The sequence below is a fragment of the Limanda limanda genome, chromosome 6 (genome assembly GCF_963576545.1).
Source record: "Limanda limanda chromosome 6, fLimLim1.1, whole genome shotgun sequence".
Taxonomy (NCBI): domain Eukaryota; kingdom Metazoa; phylum Chordata; class Actinopteri; order Pleuronectiformes; family Pleuronectidae; genus Limanda; species Limanda limanda.
The window spans coordinates 29868165-29888164 of NC_083641.1; the positions used below are offsets into that span (position 1 = coordinate 29868165).

The following is a 20000-nucleotide window of genomic DNA, read 5'->3' on the forward strand; positions in this document are numbered from 1 at the left end:
ATTTATATTTAATTTCTTGCTCTGTGAGTTCACCACTTGCAGAATTCTTAATGAAAATCTCTTCTCCTCCACCTTTTGTCTGTCTTTGTCCACACAACTTATTTTCTTCCTTTTGTCCTCCTCCTCCTCCTCCTCGTCCTCCTCCCTGCCCCCAGAGTCACTCCATTGTCTTCTGTGGACAAAAGGAGGCAAGCAGGGAACAAAAGGCCTTTCTGTCCTCCTCAGAGAGAGAGAGAGACGGACAGAGAAGAGGAAAGTGCGGGAGAAAGGGAGACACCTGATTTCTATTAACACTGTGGAGACGCTCGGGAGGAAGAAGAGGAGGAAACGGAAAAGGAGACGCTGAGAAGATCTGGAGGAAGGATGGTTTACAAATCGTCTCTAAAATAAACCCGACGTGAGGAAGGAGACAGAAAATACTCACGTGTATTATATGGATTAGGGATTTAATATAGTTTCACTTTCGCAATCAAATCCCCTAAAAAGGCCCAAATCTAAAACATTCTTTGTTATTGTCTGGGATTCATCAAAGATCATTTGGTTTCAGTATTTTCTGAACGTGTCAGAGGCCTGTTCGTCGTTTCTTTACTGTACGGATCTTATCTCATGACCCAGATATGTAAATGTGTCTCTGGAGATTTGAATGTTAAATGAGCTGAAGTGTGGTCACGCGGCCGCAGAGAGAATCACGGGAACATGCGAGTCTGTCACCAGCAGCGACAACTTACAGAGATCCTGCACGTTGACTGAATTAAAAGACTTTTATTTGATGAAATACATTAATGCTGGTTTTAATTTCACATTTACTACAACATGAATGGGTTGAACGTGGCTCATTACGCCACCTAGTGTCTAAAACTGTAAGTACAAGGTTTCTGATGTGAGGAAGCAGTAAAGATTCTATAATGAATAACAATAATAATATGTTTTAAAGGGTTTTGACTCTTTACAATGACGGAGTGTTACGACCATGTGGAAGAAGAAGAAGAAGAAGAATGAGATTTAGAGAATAAAGTTGAATTAATTAAGATGCTCCACATTCCTCATTTAAAAACCCAACGCTCACTGAACTTCTGATTTCTCCCTCTAGCACGACTTGTTGCCCTTATTCTCTTATTATACTTTATTCTTACGACTTTATTCTTGAAATCTCATAACAGTCTTTTCCTTCAACATGGCTCAGATACTTTCTTTACAGGACAAATCAAATAAAAGCATGTTTAAAAACAGTGAGGAGTCCTGCACTGCTCACTATGAACGAAGGTAAGCTCCTCCCTCCCTGTCGGTCACTGTCTCAACATTATTCTGGGTTTTTATTAAACATTCTTGCCGATGACTTTTAAAGGAACTTAACTTTCCCGGTGAAGTTATGACTGAGGGTGAATTCGCTCCGAGGAACAGATAAAGATTAAAGAAAAGGAGAAATATCACTTGAATCAGTTTTTCTTCTCTGTGGAGCAACACGGTCCTGAAGGGAAACGTGCAGCAGCTGAAGCTCAAAGCCAAATCTTTAACTTTAACTTAGACCCAACAGCCGAGGAGCCGGAGACAGTTTGGCTCGGTTTGACTTGGTTTGGCTTGGCCTGGCTCAGTTTGGCCTGGTTTGACTCGGTTTGGCTCAGTTTGGCTCAGTTTGGCTCGGTTTGGCTCGGTTTGGCTCGGTTTGGTTCGGTTTGGTTCGGTTTGGTTCGATTTGGCTCGGTTTGGCTCAGTTTGGCTCGGTTTGGCTCGGTTTGGTTCGATTTGGTTCGGTTTGGTTCAGTTTGGATCAGTTTGGCTCGGTTTGACTCGGTTTGGTTCGATTTGGCTCGGTTTGGTTCGATTTGGTTCGGTTTGGTTCGGTTTGGCTCAGTTTGGCTCGGTTTGACTCGGTTTGACTCGGTTTGGCTCAGTTTGGCTCAGTTTGGCTCAGTTTGGCTCAGTGTGACTCGGTTTGGTTCGATTTGGTTTGGTTCAGTTTGGCTCAGTGTGACTCGGTTTGGTTCGATTTCGCTCGGTTTGGTTCGATTTGGTTCGGTTCGGTTCAGTTTGGCTCAGTTTGGCTCGGTTTGACTCGGTTTGACTCGGTTTGACTCGGTTTGGCTCAGTTTGGCTCAGTTTGGCTCAGTGTGACTCGGTTTGGTTCGATTTGGTTTGGTTCAGTTTGGCTCAGTGTGACTCGGTTTGGTTCGATTTGGCTCGGTTTGGTTCGATTTGGTTCGGTTTGGTTCAGTTTGGCTCAGTTTGGCTCGGTTTGACTCGGTTTGACTCGGTTTGGCTCAGTTTGGCTCAGTTTGGCTCAGTTTGGCTAGGCCTGGCTCAGTTTGGCCTGGTTTGCCTCGGCCTGGCTCGGTTTGGCCTGGCCTGGCTCAGTTTGGCCTGGTTTGACTCGGTTTGGCTCGGCCTGGCTCAGTTTGGCTCAGTTTGCCTCGGCCTGGCTCAGTTTGGCCCGGCCTGGCTCGGTTTGGCCCGGCCTGGCCCTGCAGTGTGGACGTGCTGCAGGTCACAGAACCATCAAGCTGAAGGAAGCCGGCTGTTTGATGGTGTAATAACATTATGTGTTGTAATGGGCGTCGGAGGAGACATTAGCTGCAGGTGTTAGCTAGCTGTGAGTCATGGGGGGGGGGGGGTGGGGGGGGGGGGTCTGATTCATAATGACGCCCTGCAGCCTCAGCTCATAAAACACATTAACACCTTCAATCCTTCCAATCATCTCAGAAACCGTTTCCTCTTCTTCTCATCCGTCACTTTCTGTTCAGCGGTTTTTATCAGATTCATCTCGGGGCCAAAGTCCGAGAATCAGGACAGAAGCTGAGGTCGTATAAGAAGAGTGAAATTAATAAACCATAAGAAGAAAGTGTTTCAGTCTACTGTCCTGTCCGGTTTCATGGTGAATATGAGAAGAGGAATGTCAAAATATTACGACTTGTTTACTGGAACATTTCAACTTAAGTCTCAGAATCAGACTTTTTCTGTTTTCTTCATCGTGGGCCTGAGACAGATCAGCTGACAGGAAGTGACTCGTGAATAAAAGTGTTAATTTATATATTAATATTACAACTTTAATCTGTCTCTTGCTTCAGGTTCTGAGGCTGAACACAGATATGACACCGGACACAGCTCCAGCGGAGACGCTGCAGGGACACGTTCAGGTTTCAGGGACACGGAGACGGATGACATCATCAGGAACCGAACAACAAACACACAACATCAACTGAATATTCAACAACTGACTCGTACACACGATGAGGTCACCGGCAACATGGAGGTTTGTCGTTGTCGTGGAGATGAAAACGTGTCAGATGGTTCAACCTAGAGATTAATTCACCATGTGAGTAAATAGAAGATATTTAGCTTCTGTGTTGTTGCTTCTATTGAGTCACATGGGAGCTTTAGTTTGTGTTCACGTAACCCGAGTGTAAACCAGGAGGGGAAATAACAACAACAACAAGTTGAAAAAAGAAAGAAAACATTCAAAATTGTCAAATCCATAAAGTCTCACATTAAACCTTCAGGTTGTTAGATCTGTGTGATGTCATGAGTCAGAGTCAGAGTCTCTTCAATCTCGAGGATTAAAAGAAGTTGTTTCTTGGTTATGACACAAACTGGGATTTGTGAATTATGGACTAATCAAATAATAAAGGAAGATATCTCAAGACGTGTCATTATGAACCAGGTCAATAATCACAATGTGTGTCACATGAATCTGAGTCTAAATAATCATGAGACACAAACTTTAAGTTCAGCTGCACCAGGCTCATGCTAACCTGTCACCGTAACCATGGAGACAGGCGGTCGTACGTGCTCTCACACACACACACACACACTCACACACACTCACAGACACACACTCATAGACACACACTCACAGACACACACTCAGACACACACTCATAGACACACACTCACAGACACACACTCATAGACACACACTCACTCACAGACACACACTCACTCACAGACACACACTCAGACACACACTCATAGACACACACTCACAGACACACACTCATAGACACACACACACTCAGACACACACACACTCACTCACAGACACACACTCAGACACACACTCACAGACACACACTCACAGACACACACACACTCATAGACACACACACACTCACACACACACACTCATAGACACACACACACTCACTCACAGACACACACTCATAGACACACACTCACACACACACACTCACACACACACACACACACACTCACAGACACACACTCATAGACACACACACACTCATAGACACACACACACTCACTCACAGACACACACTCAGACACACACTCACAGACACACACTCACAGACACACACACACTCATAGACACACACACACACTCATAGACACACACACACTCATAGACACACACTCATAGACACACACACACTCACTCACAGACACACACTCACAGACACACACTCACACACACACACACACTCACAGACACACACACCTGTAAAGTCATATCCTGGGGGCACAGAGGACACTGACAGGCCTGTGTGTCTATGAATGACTGCCCCCCCCTCACACACGCACACACACACACACACACACACACACACACACGCGCGCGCGCGCGCACGCACACACACACGCACGCACACGCACACACACACACACCTTAGGCTACTCACACTCAGTAAACACCTGCAGGTCACACAACATGAGCTAAAAACACACAAACACACAAACTGGTTCCTGACGTGCACACAGTGTAAATCATCACCTTCAAAACATCAAAAAACAACACGCAACACGGACACACAAACCGGAAGTCAGCCTGCAGGTGAACATTATGGGGTGTGATGATATACTGACGTGCAGGTGGAGCAGCTCATCGTCCAGGAAGAGGACACACACAGGAAGAGGACACACACAGGAAGAGGACACACACAGGAGCGGGTCCCGGATGTCCCGGATGCTGAGAGGACTCGGGACGCAGATCACTTCCGGTGTCTCAGGTGCGTGGAGGAGCGGAGGGGTGAACACGAAGCGACGAGCAGCGGGAACAGCCGTGCGTGAGGAACGTGCGTGAGCAGCAGCTGTAACACGAGAGCTACCTGCTGCAGGTGGGTCACAGGCCCCGCCCCCTCACACACTCCTCCCAGCCCCACACCTGCCTCAGACACGCCTCCTCCGCTGGGTCCTTGCTCCCCCCCCCTCTCAGATCCACCTGTAAACACTCCCACTGCAATCACGTGTTTACTCTAGCTTCCTCCTGAAGTCTAACGATCACATGGTCTCTGTGTGTGTCCCCATAGACTGGTCTGTCCCCATGTGTCCTCATGTGTGTGTCTGTCCCAGTGTGTGTGTCCCAGTGTGTGTCTGTCCCCATGTGTCCCAGTGTGTCCCCAGGTGTGTGTGTCCCAGAGTGGCTGTCCCCATGTGTCCTCATGTGTGTGTCTGTCCCAGTGTGTGTCTGTCCCCATGTGTGTCTGTCCCCATGTGTGTCTGTCCCCATGTGTCCCAGTGTGTGTGTCCCAGTGTGTCTGTCCCCATGTGTGTCTGTCCCCATGTGTGTCTGTCCCCATGTGTCCCAGTGTGTGTGTCCCAGTGTGTGTGTCCCAGTGTGTCCCAGTGTGTCTGTCCCCATGTGTCCCAGTGTGTGTCTGTCCCCATGTGTCTGTCCCCATGTGTCCCAGTGTGTCCCCATGTGTGTGTGTCCCAGAGTGGCTGTCCCCATGTGTCCCAGTGTGTGTGTCCCCATGTGTCCTCATGTGTGTGTCTGTCCCAGTGTGTGTGTCCCCATGTGTCCCAGTGTGTCTGTCCCCATGTGTCCCAGTGTGTGTGTCCCAGTGTGTCTGTCCTCATGTGTCCCAGTGTGTCTTTCCTCATGTGTGTCTGTCCCCATGTGTCTGTCCCCATGTGTCCCAGTGTGTGTGTCCCCATGTGTGTGTGTGTGTCCATGTGTGTGTCTGTCCCCATGTGTCCCAGTGTGTCTGTCCCCATGCGTCCCAGTGTGTCTGTCCCCATGTGTCCCAGTGTGTGTGTCCCAGTGTGTCTGTCCTCATGTGTCCCCAGGTGTCTGTCCCAATGTGTCTGTCCTCATGTGTCCCAGTGTGTCTGTCCCCATGTGTCCCAGTGTGTGTGTCCCAGTGTGTGTGTCCTCATGTGTCCTCATGTGTCTGTCCCCATGTGTCTGTCCTCATGTGTCCCAGTGTGTCTGTCCCCATGTGTCCCAGTGTGTCTGTCCCCATGTGTCCCAGTGTGTGTGTCCCAGTGTGTCTGTCCTCATGTGTCCCAGTGTGTGTGTCCCAGTGTGTCTGTCCTCATGTGTCCCCATGTGTCTGTCCCAATGTGTCTGTCCTCATGTGTCCCAGTGTGTCTGTCCCCATGTGTCCCAGTGTGTGTGTCCCAGTGTGTCTGTCCCCATGTGTCTGTCCCCATGTGTCTGTCCTCATGTGTCCCAGTGTGTCTGTCCTCATGTGTCCCAGTGTGTGTGTCCCAGTGTGTCTGTCCTCATGTGTCCCAGTGTGTCTGTCCCAGTGTGTCTGTCCCCATGTGTCCCAGTGTGTCTGTCCCAGTGTGTCTGTCCCCATGTGTCCCAGTGTGTCTGTCCCCATGTGTCTGTCCCCATGTGTCTGTCCCCATGTGTCCCAGTGACGGACCTGGAGGACGACAGCTGGTTTCTGAATGGAATGCGGCCCTGCTTCCTCTTATTAAACCTTAAACACATAAAAGTCTGTCGTCCGTCCAAGTTCTGTCCACTTGAAGATTCATATTCATTAATCAAACACACTGACACAGAACTGTAGTTGTACTAATTATTGATATTAATTCATTTCCTCATCAGGCATCGAACCTGCTCTTCTATAGACACACGTGTCCGTGCTGTAGGTCAATTGCTGCTTTATTCTCTATAAAGAGAAACTTCTTTTCAACCCAGTGGAGTCGCCCCCTGCTGGTCATTACAGAGAACACAGGATCTTCCACGTTGGCTTCACTTTACAGAAGCGTCCGGGTTAGGGACGGGAATACGATACGATACTATCACGATACTTAGGTGGCGATACGATATGTATTGCGATTCTGTAAGTATTGCGATTCGATATTACGATTTCCTGGGATTTTTTTGGGTTATACCTTCAAATACAACACAGTCAAATTCACTTAGAGCTTTACCAGTTTTATTTCAAATATTAACATTAACTTAACGACTGCCGGGCAGCCAATAGAGAAAAGAAATAAAAATGTTCCCTATTATTGTATAGCCCCTGTCAACTGCACACAAACTGACAGATTAATGAATGTAAGCCACTTAGGCTACTTTTAAACAATAAATAAAAGGTAAATTAAATAGAATGAATAAAAGTTTACTTAAAATATAAACTTTGAAATAAACAGAAAGTAGGCTATTGTTGTTTGCATGTAGCCGATGCAAAGCTAGTGCTTGGGTATGTTTAGATTCTTGTGCAAAAACAAGAGCTGGTCAACATGCTCTGGGGTGATGTTGCTCCTCCCATATACCCCCCCCCCCCCCCGGTATAAACCAATAAATATGTTTTTAAAAAATAAAAAAAATCGATTTGGGAGGCAGCATAGCGATTTAAAATCGTCATTCACAAGAATCGCGATTTGTAACTGAATCGATTTTTCCCCCCATCCCTAGTCCAGGTCCTAGCTCGTCTGTCTCTGTCGGGTCCCAGCTGAGGAATCTGTGACACGTCTTTATGTCCTAAGATGGCCGACAGATGTCCACCTCCGGGTCTGGTCTGCAGCAGAACTGCTGAGTCGTGATTCCCTCAGCAGATGATTGACTTCCCGTGGGGATCAGTGGAGCTAAACGGACTCACTTCAGATGAGGAGCTGGCTCCGCCCCCTCAGTAGCTTAATGCTGGTTTAGCGGTTATGGAGCTAAGTGAAGCAGCTTCTGGGACGTGAAGCTCTGGAGTCGCTGTGGAGAGACGGAGGATTAGCTGCTGGTCGTGTTGATGACAGATGCATCTCCTCAGTGAGGACGTTCTTCATGGTTCACTGAGCTAAGACCTGGAGGATCAGACTCAGGAGGGACGGCGCTATGAGAGCATTAGCAACGCCGCTGTGGAGGAACTCACACGTGATTGGCTGAGTTAAACCTCAGAGGGCGGGGCTTAACCATTCCTGGTTTACAGGGAAAAACCAGCTCCGTATTTTCCTCTTTTTAACTTTGAATTAATCGTTTATTAATCGTGGAATTCGTAAAATGTCCGAAGAAGAATTAGAATCTTGAGGTGAGAGAAGGAGCCTGAAGAAGAAAAGTCTTCTTCACCTTCCTGGTTTATTACATCATGTGAACAGAGAATATTCCTTTCAGTCTCATCACATCTTCTGGAGCCTTCACACCACTTGGGTCAAACATCTGGGAAATATTATCAGGATATTAAAGGTATTGAAATGTGTAGATTCCACAGACAGGCAGGTTGGAGCAGTGAAGAAGGAGCTGAGCCGGAGGTCGAAGCTTCAGATTCATCTGTCATCAACATCTCAACTCTTACTGAAGGTCTTGATCTCTGGGTCGTTCCCGACAGAATGAGATCAGAGTTTCTCCTGCAGGTTCCTGGCCTCCTCCTCAGGGGGAGGAGCCCGGACCTCCAGAGGGAATCAGAAGGAGCTCACTGAAGGTGTGAAGGCACCTGATTAGGATCCTCAGGGTTCTTCATGGATCCTCCTGGTTGGACCCAGAGTTGCTTGAGGGATTATACACGTACCTCAGATCCTCCAGGAGGAGCTGGAACACGTTGTTGGGGAGAAGGACGTCTGAACTCGTTTGGACTCCACCTGGCTTCATGTCCTCAAGGGACAAAGAGGACTACGATGAGTAGGACCAAGAACCACTCTGGATCCTGGAGAACATCGCTGAAGAACCCAGAGAAGAGGCAGGAAACGGATCCTGCAGCAGATCCGAGTCCAGTGAGACCCGATCCAGAAGGAAACCAGAATGTTGCTCAGTGGCTCTGAAACAATCCACCAAGACCCAACAGCTCCTGAAGCTCAGTCTGCAGGAAATCATAATCAATCTGAAATATCCGTCCTCAGACACATGTCCTCAGACACATGTCCTCAGACACATGTCCCCAGACACATGTCTTCAGACACATGTTCTTCAGACACATGTCTTCAGACACATGTCTTCAGACACATGTCCTCAGACACATGTCTTCAGACACATGTTCTTCAGACACATGTCCTCAGACACATGTCTTCAGACACATGTCTTCAGACACATGTCCTCAGACACATGTCTTCAGACACATGTCCTCAGACACATGTCCTCAGACACATGTCTTCAGACACATGTCCTCAGACACATGTCTTCAGACACATGTTCTTCAGACACATGTTCTTCAGACACATGTCCTCAGACACATGTCTTCAGACACATGTCTTCAGACACATGTCCTCAGACACATGTCTTCAGACACATGTCTTCAGACACATGTCCTCAGACACATGTCTTCAGACACATGTCTTCAGACACATGTCTTCAGACACATGTTCTTCAGACACATGTTCTTCAGACACATGTCTTCAGACACATGTCCTCAGACACATGTCCTCAGACACATGTCCTCAGACACATGTTCTTCAGACACATGTCTTCAGACACATGTCTTCAGACACATGTCCTCAGACACATGTCCTCAGACACATGTCTTCAGACACATGTCCTCAGACACATGTCCTCAGACACATGTCTTCAGACACATGTCCTCAGACACATGTCCTCAGACACATGTCCTCAGACACATGTCCTCAGACACATGTCCTCAGACACATGTCCCCAGACACATGTCCTCAGACACATGTCCTCAGACACATGTCTTCAGACACATGTCTTCAGAAGGTGTCCAAGGAAACGCAGACAACATGTGGGATTGAAAGTCACATGATTGAAAGTCACATGATTGAAAGTCACATGATTGAAAGTCACATGATTGAAAGTCACATGATTGAAAGTCACATGATCAGGTTTATGGATGAAGAACTCTCACGTGTTCAGTGAAGAGTTTAGAATCTGAAGTCAGATTCATCTTCTTCACACTGAACAGTTGGAAACACTGTGTGTGTGTGTGTGTGTGTGTGTGTGTGTGTGTGTGTGTGTGTGTGTGTGTGTGTGTGTGTGTGTTTGTGTGTGTGTGTGTAAAACAACCAATCATTCAGAATTAATTAATTTATTCAAAATTTTCATTTGTGAGTAAATAAAAAAGCAGGAATAACTTCCAGGAAATGTGTAAAATGATGAAATACAGATGATGTGTTTCAAGTTATTGAACGTCAACATAATTCATATGAGAGCAAATCATGTGTTGCCCAGCCCCCCAGGTCACACACACACACACACACACACACACACACACACACACACACACACACACACACTGTGACCTCACCTTTCCGCCTCAGCGCTCAAACTGGCGTTTTGTTCTCCGTTCCCGACCAATGACACAGCCATTGTCCGTCTGTCAGCCAATCACAGCTCCTATTGTGACACAAACCAGCCAATCACAGCACGGTGTGTACCCCCCCCCCCAAACCGACCAATCAGCTTACAGCACCCCGTACCATCTTTATGCCACACAACCCCCCCCTCCACACACACACACACACCCACACACACACACTCAGCACATGAACTCCCCTCAATCCTTTTGTTCCAATGAACACGTGTACATGAGCTTTGTGTGTGTGTGTGCGTGTCTGTGTGTGTGTGTGTCTGTGTGTGTGTGTGTGTCTGTGTGTGTGTGTGTGTGTCTGTGTGTGTGTGACCTTTACTGTGACATCAGTTCTGACCTTTTTCAATGAGCGCGAGCGTTAGCCACTTTTTAATCTGGCAAACTGAGAAGAGAGATGAGGAGTGTGTGTGTGTGTGTGTGTGTGTGTGTGTGTGCGTGTGTGTGTGTATGTGTGTGTGTGTGTGTGTGTCTGCAGTGACAGCTCATAGGACTTCAAATGTTTATCAGAAATCATCTTTATTGATCCATCACACCTGCACTGAACTGTGAACGTTCTCCTGAAACGTTCTGGAGGTTTTGTTTGTGAGAAGAACATCAACAGAGTCAGTTGTTCTGGACGTTTCCAAAGAAGTTTGTCTCGTCCAAATTAAATCTCCAGATTCTTTCCTTTATTCATAGAGACCATGAAGAAGCATTTACATAAAGCTCCAGAGTTAATGTCCTATAGAAGTTAATCCCCCTCCTCAGTTCTCTCACTGATAGATGCTCACGCTGCTAATGACAGAAGCTGAAACTCCTTTAGCTGACACTAGATATCAAAGAGGATTTTGTCTTGAGTTGCTGTGAGATGTGTCTTCACGAGGCAGGAGGCCGAGGACGATCCCGGGTCCGGACTCGTCCTCCATCTTCACCACAACGAGCTGAAGTGTGAATGTTGTCTCCGAGCTGTGGAGACAACAGGTCTCATGTGAAGAGGAGAAACCAGCCTTCATCACCAGGAGCTGGACCTGAAGGTTCTGGACCTGAAGGTTCTGGACCTGAAGGTTCTGGACCTGAAGGTTCTGGACCTGAAGGTTCTGGACCTGAAGGTTCTGGACCTGAAGGTTCTGGACCTGAAGGTTCTGGACCAGGTGATGCTGGAGCTGTGCTCACTCCTGTTCCTCTGTTCTGATGTGGAACGTGTCACTGCTCGACTGAGACCAGAACGATCAGTGATTATATTTCACTTTGATAAAAAAGACGTGGACTGGAGAAGGAATCCTCCTCAGGTGGTTTCCATGGAGACTCCAGACTTCTGATCCAGGGCCTGGACCTGTGAATCCCTTCAGTGGAATCTAAAACAAAATATATATTAATCATTCATTAATCGTTATTGAGCTTCAAGTTTAAATAATCTGGATATTGATTTGAAATCATAGATGTTAAACCTGTGGAGGAACTGATTCTATTCAACACAGTGAAGGGAAATGAATTACTTCACATCATATGTGATATGTGTTCATATAAACCATATTGATATTATATATCATTTTATACAATAATATTGTCTTTTGCACACTCTGTCTACATATTCTTAGACTCATAGTATATTATATTACCTATTGTATAGTCAAATACTTATATTCATATTCATACTTCTACTATATATCATATCATACTCTCTGTATATTCTTGTTTACATAAGTCTATATACACATATTTATTTATGTGTACATGTTATAATTAATATTATTATATCACCATTACTATTATTATTATATATACTGTTGCTGCCATTATTACCATATACTGCTTTTATATTGGTATAATTACTATCATATATAAATATATATTATGTTATATTATATACTATATACACTGTACTATTCTTATATACTGTCTAACAATAACATTACCATCATATCATCAGTACTATTACCATCATCTTGCCAATGCACCTTATCTACCTATTTTATTGTATTTTATCTTTTTATCTATATTTTATCTGTATTTTATCTAGCTTCTGTTTTTTATTCTTTCTACCTCAATATTTTTAATTGTATTCTATTGTATTTTATTGTATTCAAATATACCGGCTGCTATGACAACTTAATTTCCCTTCGGGGATGAATAAAGTAATCTATCTATCTATCTATCTATCTATCTATCTATCTATCTATCTATCTATCTATCTATCTATCTATCTATCTATCTATCTATCTATCTATCTATCTATCTATCTATCTATCTATCTATCTATCTATCTATCTATCTATCTATCTATCTATCTATCTATCTATCTATCTATCTATCTATCTATCTATCTATCTATCTATCTATCTATCTATCTATCTAACTTTATCTCATCTATACAACATGAACTGAAAACATCCATTGGTGGTTCAGTGTGTGGGATTGTGAGACCTCTGGTGGTGAAGCAGCTTATTGCAGCTGAAGACTCCTCATCTCACCCTCCTCTTCACAACATGAAACAGAACCTGTTGGTTTTTGAAGATAAAGTATTCAAAGATGAAGTATTTAAATATAAAGAGCCAGCCCAGCTCAGATGAAACACTCTGTCTCAGCCTCTTGATTGAAACGTCTCATAACTGGACAATAAATCATTTCACAGCAGCTTCTCTCTCTCTATCAAACCTCCTCTGATGTTTCAATGATCCATCAAACGCTTCTTCACTGGACGTGTGTTGTTTCCTTCGTTTGAATCAAAACTAACTGAAGTGTTTGAAGATGAAAGGATGAGAATAAACTGCACGTTCACACGTTTAAAGGTTTCTGTCGTCTTCTGAATCTTCTTCAGATCTGTTAACGATCCATCAGATCTCAGAGACTTCACAGAGACGACTCCGGTTGATCACTTATTGATCTTCTGTGTGAAGTCACTCAGCTCAGAGGAAACTCAAGAAACTGAGTCCATGCATCTGTATTTAATACTTTCACTTATCTGATAAAACAACAGGTTTTAATTAATACCATTAAAGACCAATGGAACTGTTGTGACTTAATGAACGTTTGTTTTATTCATTTTAAGAAACTATTGGTTCACATATTAAAACCGTTGTTCTCTGGTTTCACTGATGAAGTGAAATACAAACTGTTTCCTTATAATTCATAAGATCTATATGATTCTATAGTTTATCTGCACAACGTCTCTGTTTATAAGAATGTGTGACTAATGTTTTACTGAATCACTGTTTGATTCTGATCATCTAATAAACAATTTTCTTCTATTGAACATAAACTTCACAAAGTTTTATTTTTCTCCTGTTTGACACAGTGATCACAGCCTGGAGTGTAGCGACACCTGCTGGCCACCAACACACACTTCACAGGATTCTCCGTTGAATAGTGGTTCAGAATCATAATCTGTTTTTACAATAAAGTTAATTTAAAAAGACCATTGACATGAAAACATCAAGTATTACTATTAAAATTTACGTTTGTCATGAAAGTACTGAATAAACAGGATTAGTGACAGATTACTTTGACATGTAATCAGTTATTGAAAATAAATGGTAACGTATCTTTTATATTATTATGTAATCCAATCTGAATAGTTTGGACACAACCTGTTTGATGTGTTATTCATATTTCAAGAATGTATTCAAAGAGTAATCATGTAATCCGTTACAATTTTACTTTATTTTTAATTAACATTCTATTAAACAGTTTTTCAGCTGTAACCAGGACTGACTACAGTTACATATCTTTTGTAATGTGATGTTATAAACCTGATTACATGTAATCTATTACTACCCAACTCTGTGAAGAACATCAAAGAGATGATGATTGAAATGACAGGAACCTGAAGAACAGAGAGAACTTCAGGTTCTGAGCTTTCAGAGGTCACTGATGAAGTGAAATACAAACTGCTTCCTTATAATTCATAAGATCTATATGATTCTATAGTTTATCTGCACAACGTCTCTGTTTATAAGAATGTGTGACTAATGTTTATTGAATCACTGTTTGATTCTGATCATCTAATAAACAATTTTCTTCTATTGAACATAAACTTCACAAAGTTTTATTTTTCTCCTGTTTGACACAGTGATCACAGCCTGGAGTGTAGCGACACCTGCTGGCCACCAACACACACTACAGAGGATTCTCTGTTGAATGGTGGTTCAGAATCATAATCTGTTTTTACAATAAAGTTAATCTAAAAAGACCAACGTGTTAATATGAAAAGGTACTTTTGACATGAATGTACTGTATAGACAGGATTAGTGACAGATTACTTTGAAATGTAATCAGTTACTGAAGATAAATGGTAACGTATCTATTATATTATTATGTAATCCAATCTGAATACTTTGGACACAACGTGTGTTCTAAAATAGAACATATATATATATATTCAAGAATGCATTCAAAGAGTAATCATGTAATCCTTTACAATTTTATTTAATTATTTATATAATTTACATTCTATTCAAGTTTTCTGCTGTAACCAGGACTGACTACAGTTGCATATCTTTTGTAATGTGATGTTATAAACCTGATTACATGTAATCTATTACTACCCAACTCTGTGAAGAACATCAAAGAGATGATGATTGAAATGACAGGAACCTGAAGAACAGAGAGAACACTTCTGATGAGAAGTTTAATCGAGTCTTAATGGAGCTCGTTAGTGTGTTTGAAGGTTTTGAGTTCAAAGAGGTCAGAGGTCGTTTGCATATGAACGAGTCGTCAGGTGGACCGGTCCTTATAGGAGGGCCCCTGAGGACCCGGACCCTGAGTCCACCCGAGTCCCACCTGAGCCCACCTGAGTCCGACCTGAACCATGGAGGGAAGAGCAGTGTCCGACTTCAGCATCCAGCGCATCCTGTCCCCGCAGTTCGGAAGCAGACCTCCGGCCAAGGACTTGTCTCCGAGCCGGTTCTCCCCGGGCCGGTTCTCCCCGGGCCGGTTCTCCCCGGGCCGGTTCTCCCCGGGCCGGTTCTCCCCGGACCGCTTCTTCCAGCAGGTCGCAGCCGGGGACCTGTGCCCGGGCCCCGGGAGCCTGCGGCCTCCAGCCCCGGTCCCGGTCCGGGTCCCGGTCCCGGTCCCGGTCCCGGTCTCCAGCTGCCTGCAGGTCGGAGGTCTGAGCTTCGGGGACACGTGTTATTCCGGATCTGGGTTCAGCAGGTTCTACCCCAGCTCCGGAGTCTGGGTTCACTTCAGCAGAGAGTTCGCAGGTGAGGAGGCGTCACTAGTTCTGAACTTTATTAACTTTTATTAACTTTTATTAACTTTTTATTAACTTTTTATTAACTTTTTATTAACTTTTTATTAACTTTTTATTAACTATTTAATATGAAACAGAACTTTTTTCATTATTGTCTCTTTCTCTGGAATTAAATCTTATTTTATATTATTTATTACAGTGGATGCTCAGCCGTCGCCTGGTTACCACGGACACGCGCACCCCAGCGTGCCCGCGCAGCCGCAGCCGCGCCAGAAGGCCCGGATGAGGACGGTGTTCACCGATACTCAGACCAGCCACCTGGAGGCGCTGTTCCTCATCACCGACTACCCGGCGGTGGAGGCGCGCGCCCGGGTGGCGACGAGCACGGGCCTGAGCGAGGAGACCATCCGGGTGAGTGACGCGCGTGCACGTGGACGGAACTTTTAGGGTTATTTCTGTTATTTGAGATTTAAGTTAAAGTTGAAGAAAAACAAAAATGGCTAAAAACTTCATTATATTTCAAATTCCATCTTGAAAAGTCGTTTGAACTTTGAAAGCTGATTGATGTTCTAGTTTGAATATTAATTTATTTACTTTGTATTTAATTGAAAGATATATTCGTTTAACTGAGAACATTAATTTAATAAGAAAAGACTTGAATTAATAGAGTTTAAAATAAAAAGTCACTTCCTGTGTAGGACTCAGTTGTGATTCAGTAAAACATGATTTTATTTTGCTGCTTCACATTAATTATTTTCGTTCTGTTCTCACTGAACTTTGAAGAACTTGAAACTCAAACTCTTCCATTTTGTTTTTCCAGGTTTGGTTTAAGAACCGAAGAGCCCGAAGGAAGAGGCAGCGCAGCGGGTCAAAGGTCAAATCCTCTTAACCCCTCATTCAGGCCGAGAAGAAGCTCTTCACCTCCTACACCTGAACCCTGAGGTCAAACTCACCCTGCACCAGTGCCCTGCAGGGGGCGCTGTCTTCACATCCCCAGAGGTCAAAGGTCAGCTGCGTCCTGCTCATGAAGAGGCTCCAGCAGGAGAAGCAGTTACTGGATTATTAAAACCATAAACTGGTTGAGACAAAGCTGCTCTGACCGATGGTCATTGAACACAACATCTTTATTGTGATGATGCATTCAGGTGCTGCTTGGATAATCGGACGCCCTGAACCCGGAGGACATCAGGACGTTTTCTAGTGTGAAATTAATTTGTATTTTAATGTAATTTATTGAAATCAGTGTATTAAAGCTTTCGTGTGTTTTTGACACGAGCATCATGTGTAACCTTGAGTTGTTCATTAAAAATCGAATTTAGATTTAACGATCAGTCTGTTTCTAGTTTTTATTTAATTACTATTTTAGTTTCAGAAACATGATTCATGTGATCTAAGATCTGACCACTAGGTGGCGGTATAACAGGTTTTAAAGGCTTTATAACACTGATTGTGTGTTTATTCTAAATACTGAATCAAAATAATCCTTCTGAGCAGTCTTGAATTTACTTTTATGCTTCTTTATATTAATTCTCAATATTTCAAACAAATATTTTCAAATAGTGAACATTTGTACCAAATTATGATGGAATCTTCTTCCACAATTTATTGAAAGTAGAAAAAACTGTTTAGTAAACATGGACCAGGCTTCGTGATCATAAATGTGAAATTAAATCATTTTCTATTTAAGAACCTGTGAGTAAAAGCACTGGACATGAGAAGTAGAAAAACAACATCAAATTCTTTATTATATTCATACAGTTGTCACTGTTATTATTAGAAGCATTTTCATGCTGATGAGAAGATACACGACGAAAAACCCAGAAAATACTGACGGAGAGAGAGGGGGGGGCAGGGGGGGAGAGAGAGAGAGAGAGCATGCAGTGAGTGGTGATGGGACGAGGGCGTTCGATGCTCGTTCTCTCCTGTTTCCCCTTTAACGTCCGTCAGCTCCACACACACTTTTTAAAACAGGAGTGACTCACACACACACTCTCTCACACACACACACACACACACACGCTACACAAAACCGGAGAACAAAAAGTACACTTAGTGAAGTTATCAAAAAATAGGCTATATACTGTTTATTCTTAAGATAAAACGACCAGTTACTGAGTTGGTTACGATGAGAAGGAGTTTTATTCTCAGACACGCCCATTGATTATAGAGGATTTATTATTATTATTATAGAAGATTTATTATTATTATAGAGGATTTAAAGGAGCAGCTGGTTCTGAAGGTTTCAGCTCGTTGGCGACTTCACGTTCCTGATGATTATTTTCTGAATGTTCGATCCCTCCGTCTATGAAGCCGCTAGTTTCACTTCAGACAAACAACGTGACCGGTGGAAAAGCGGCTCTAATCGCACGTCCTTCAAATCAAACAGCCAAATTAATATTGACAGTTTGACGCTGATTTTCTTATCCATAAACAGGAAGTGAAAGTTGCCTGGAGACAACAAAGTTTCCGTCAAATGAAGTTTCTAGAGACGAGTCAGCGGTTTTTAATCAAAGAGCTAAAACTGGCAAAACCACGATCGTCCTTTAAATTAAACCAACGAAGAGAAAAGTTGACATAATATTTCGTCTGTAGTAAGTTGAATAATCAGTGAGTCACTAGTGACACCTAGTGGCCCGACCAGAGAAAGCTCCACATTTAAAGTGAGAATGACTTTACTGTACATTTACTGTACAGAGACAAACCAGCGGCGTGGTTCACTAACGAGTCGGCAGATCCTCGGTCTGTGGAGCTTCGGCATCGAACAACGAGCTGCAGTGATGATGATCCACAGACGTTCAGCTTCCGTCCGGCTCTCTGAACATCATCATCCATTCACCTGCAGGTTCTGACCCTGAGGGGAACCAGGTCTCACACACCGTGACATGAGGTTTGACCACATCAGCCTCAGAGTGTGAGCGTGTCTCCGTCCTCGTGTCTCCGTCCTCGTGTCTCCGTCCTCGTGTCTCCGAGCTTGTCTCTCGGTGCTCGTGCTCTCTCAGATTGTGAAGAGACGTTAACATACGAACCAGGTGACGTATTATTACATATTGCTGTTTTCAGGGAGTCTAACATGAAGCGCACACAGGTTCAGGTTCACTTGTGTTTTTGTTTTGTCTTTTTCGCAAATGCTCACATTCACAGAAAGAACACAAGTCTGGTTTGAATGGAGAGAGAGGGATGAGGGGGGGGGGGAGAAGAGAGAAAAAAGGTTTTCACGACTCGTGGAGACTAAAGAGATTTAAATTTCTGTGTCGGGAAACATGGGAGATCGAGAAGATGAGCGTGAGACGAGATGTTCGGATGATTATCATCGACAAAGATTAACTCCAACGTGATTAAAAGTTGTTTTAATTAATTTTAAGTTTAAGAAATTTGTTGTCACAGTCAAACAACGACAACACAAACGTTAATATTTCGCTTCACATTGTGAAAACACTTTGATTCACCATTTAGGATTTTTTATTTCATCCTTTTGGGTTTGTTAGCAGTTTTGGTTAATGCTAGATTATAATCGCAGCTGTTTATAGGATTTCTATAATACTCTGTATTTTCACTCTGACTTTATAGAATAATATTTATACTTTACAATGAAAATGACTAAACTTTAAGATGTAGCAGAGCTGGATGAAGCCTCACGAAGCAGAAGCCAAATCAAAAACAACCCGACACTCAACATTCTCCACACAAGGATCCAAAGGTTTTGAGCTATCGGTGTTTGGAGACTTTGAACTGAACCGAGGAAACATCTGGAGAAGCTCCACCTCCGAGTCTCAGGTGTGAGTTCATTATTTTAGTTTATGATGAATTCATCTGACACTCGATTCAAAATTTGGCAAGACCCAAAACTAGAAGCAGCTAAAAGGAAACGTAGAGCAGAACAAACTAAAGTTGAGTTAACAGCAGATTTCTGAAGGAACGAGCAGAAGAGAGCAAACGTGACGATGAGATGACGAGTGAAAGAAGAAACGGTTTCCAGGGAAACGGTTTCCGGGGAAACGCTCAACAAGGCACGAGAGATGCTGCTATAGAACGGCTAACTTAGGATGAGAGTCGGAGGGAAGAGGAGGAGGAGGAGGAGGAGGAGGAGGAGGGAAGAGGAGGAGGAGGAGGAGGAGGAGGGAAGAGGAGGAGGAGGAGGAGGTTTCACTGTGAGCGGGACGGACGCCAGCGAGGAGACGCCGAGAGGACGGAGAGAGAGAGAGATGGAGAGAAGAGACGGCGGAGGGCGAGGGGGCGTGGTTAGGACTGCATCTCAGCACGCAGCATCCACGGAAACCAACAGCAGAACAGCAACCTGCAGGAGGAGAGGAGGAGGAGGAGGAGGAGAGGGAGGGAGGAGGAGGAGGAGGAGGAGGAGAGGAGGAGGAGAGGAGAGAGAGGGAGGGAGGAGAAGGAGAAGG

At 44.0% G+C, this 20000-nt stretch overlaps 1 protein-coding gene across 1 annotated transcript in view; it reads right to left on the minus strand.

The window, feature by feature from the left end:
- Positions 1–19839: 19839 nt before the first annotated feature.
- Positions 19840–20000, minus strand: part of clip3 (CAP-GLY domain containing linker protein 3) — a 19668-nt gene continuing 19507 nt past the window's right edge. Inside the window, exon 15 of the mRNA XM_061072694.1 lies at positions 19840–19894. Coding sequence (XP_060928677.1) covers positions 19840–19894 — 55 coding nt within the window. The remainder of the gene's footprint in view (positions 19895–20000) is intronic.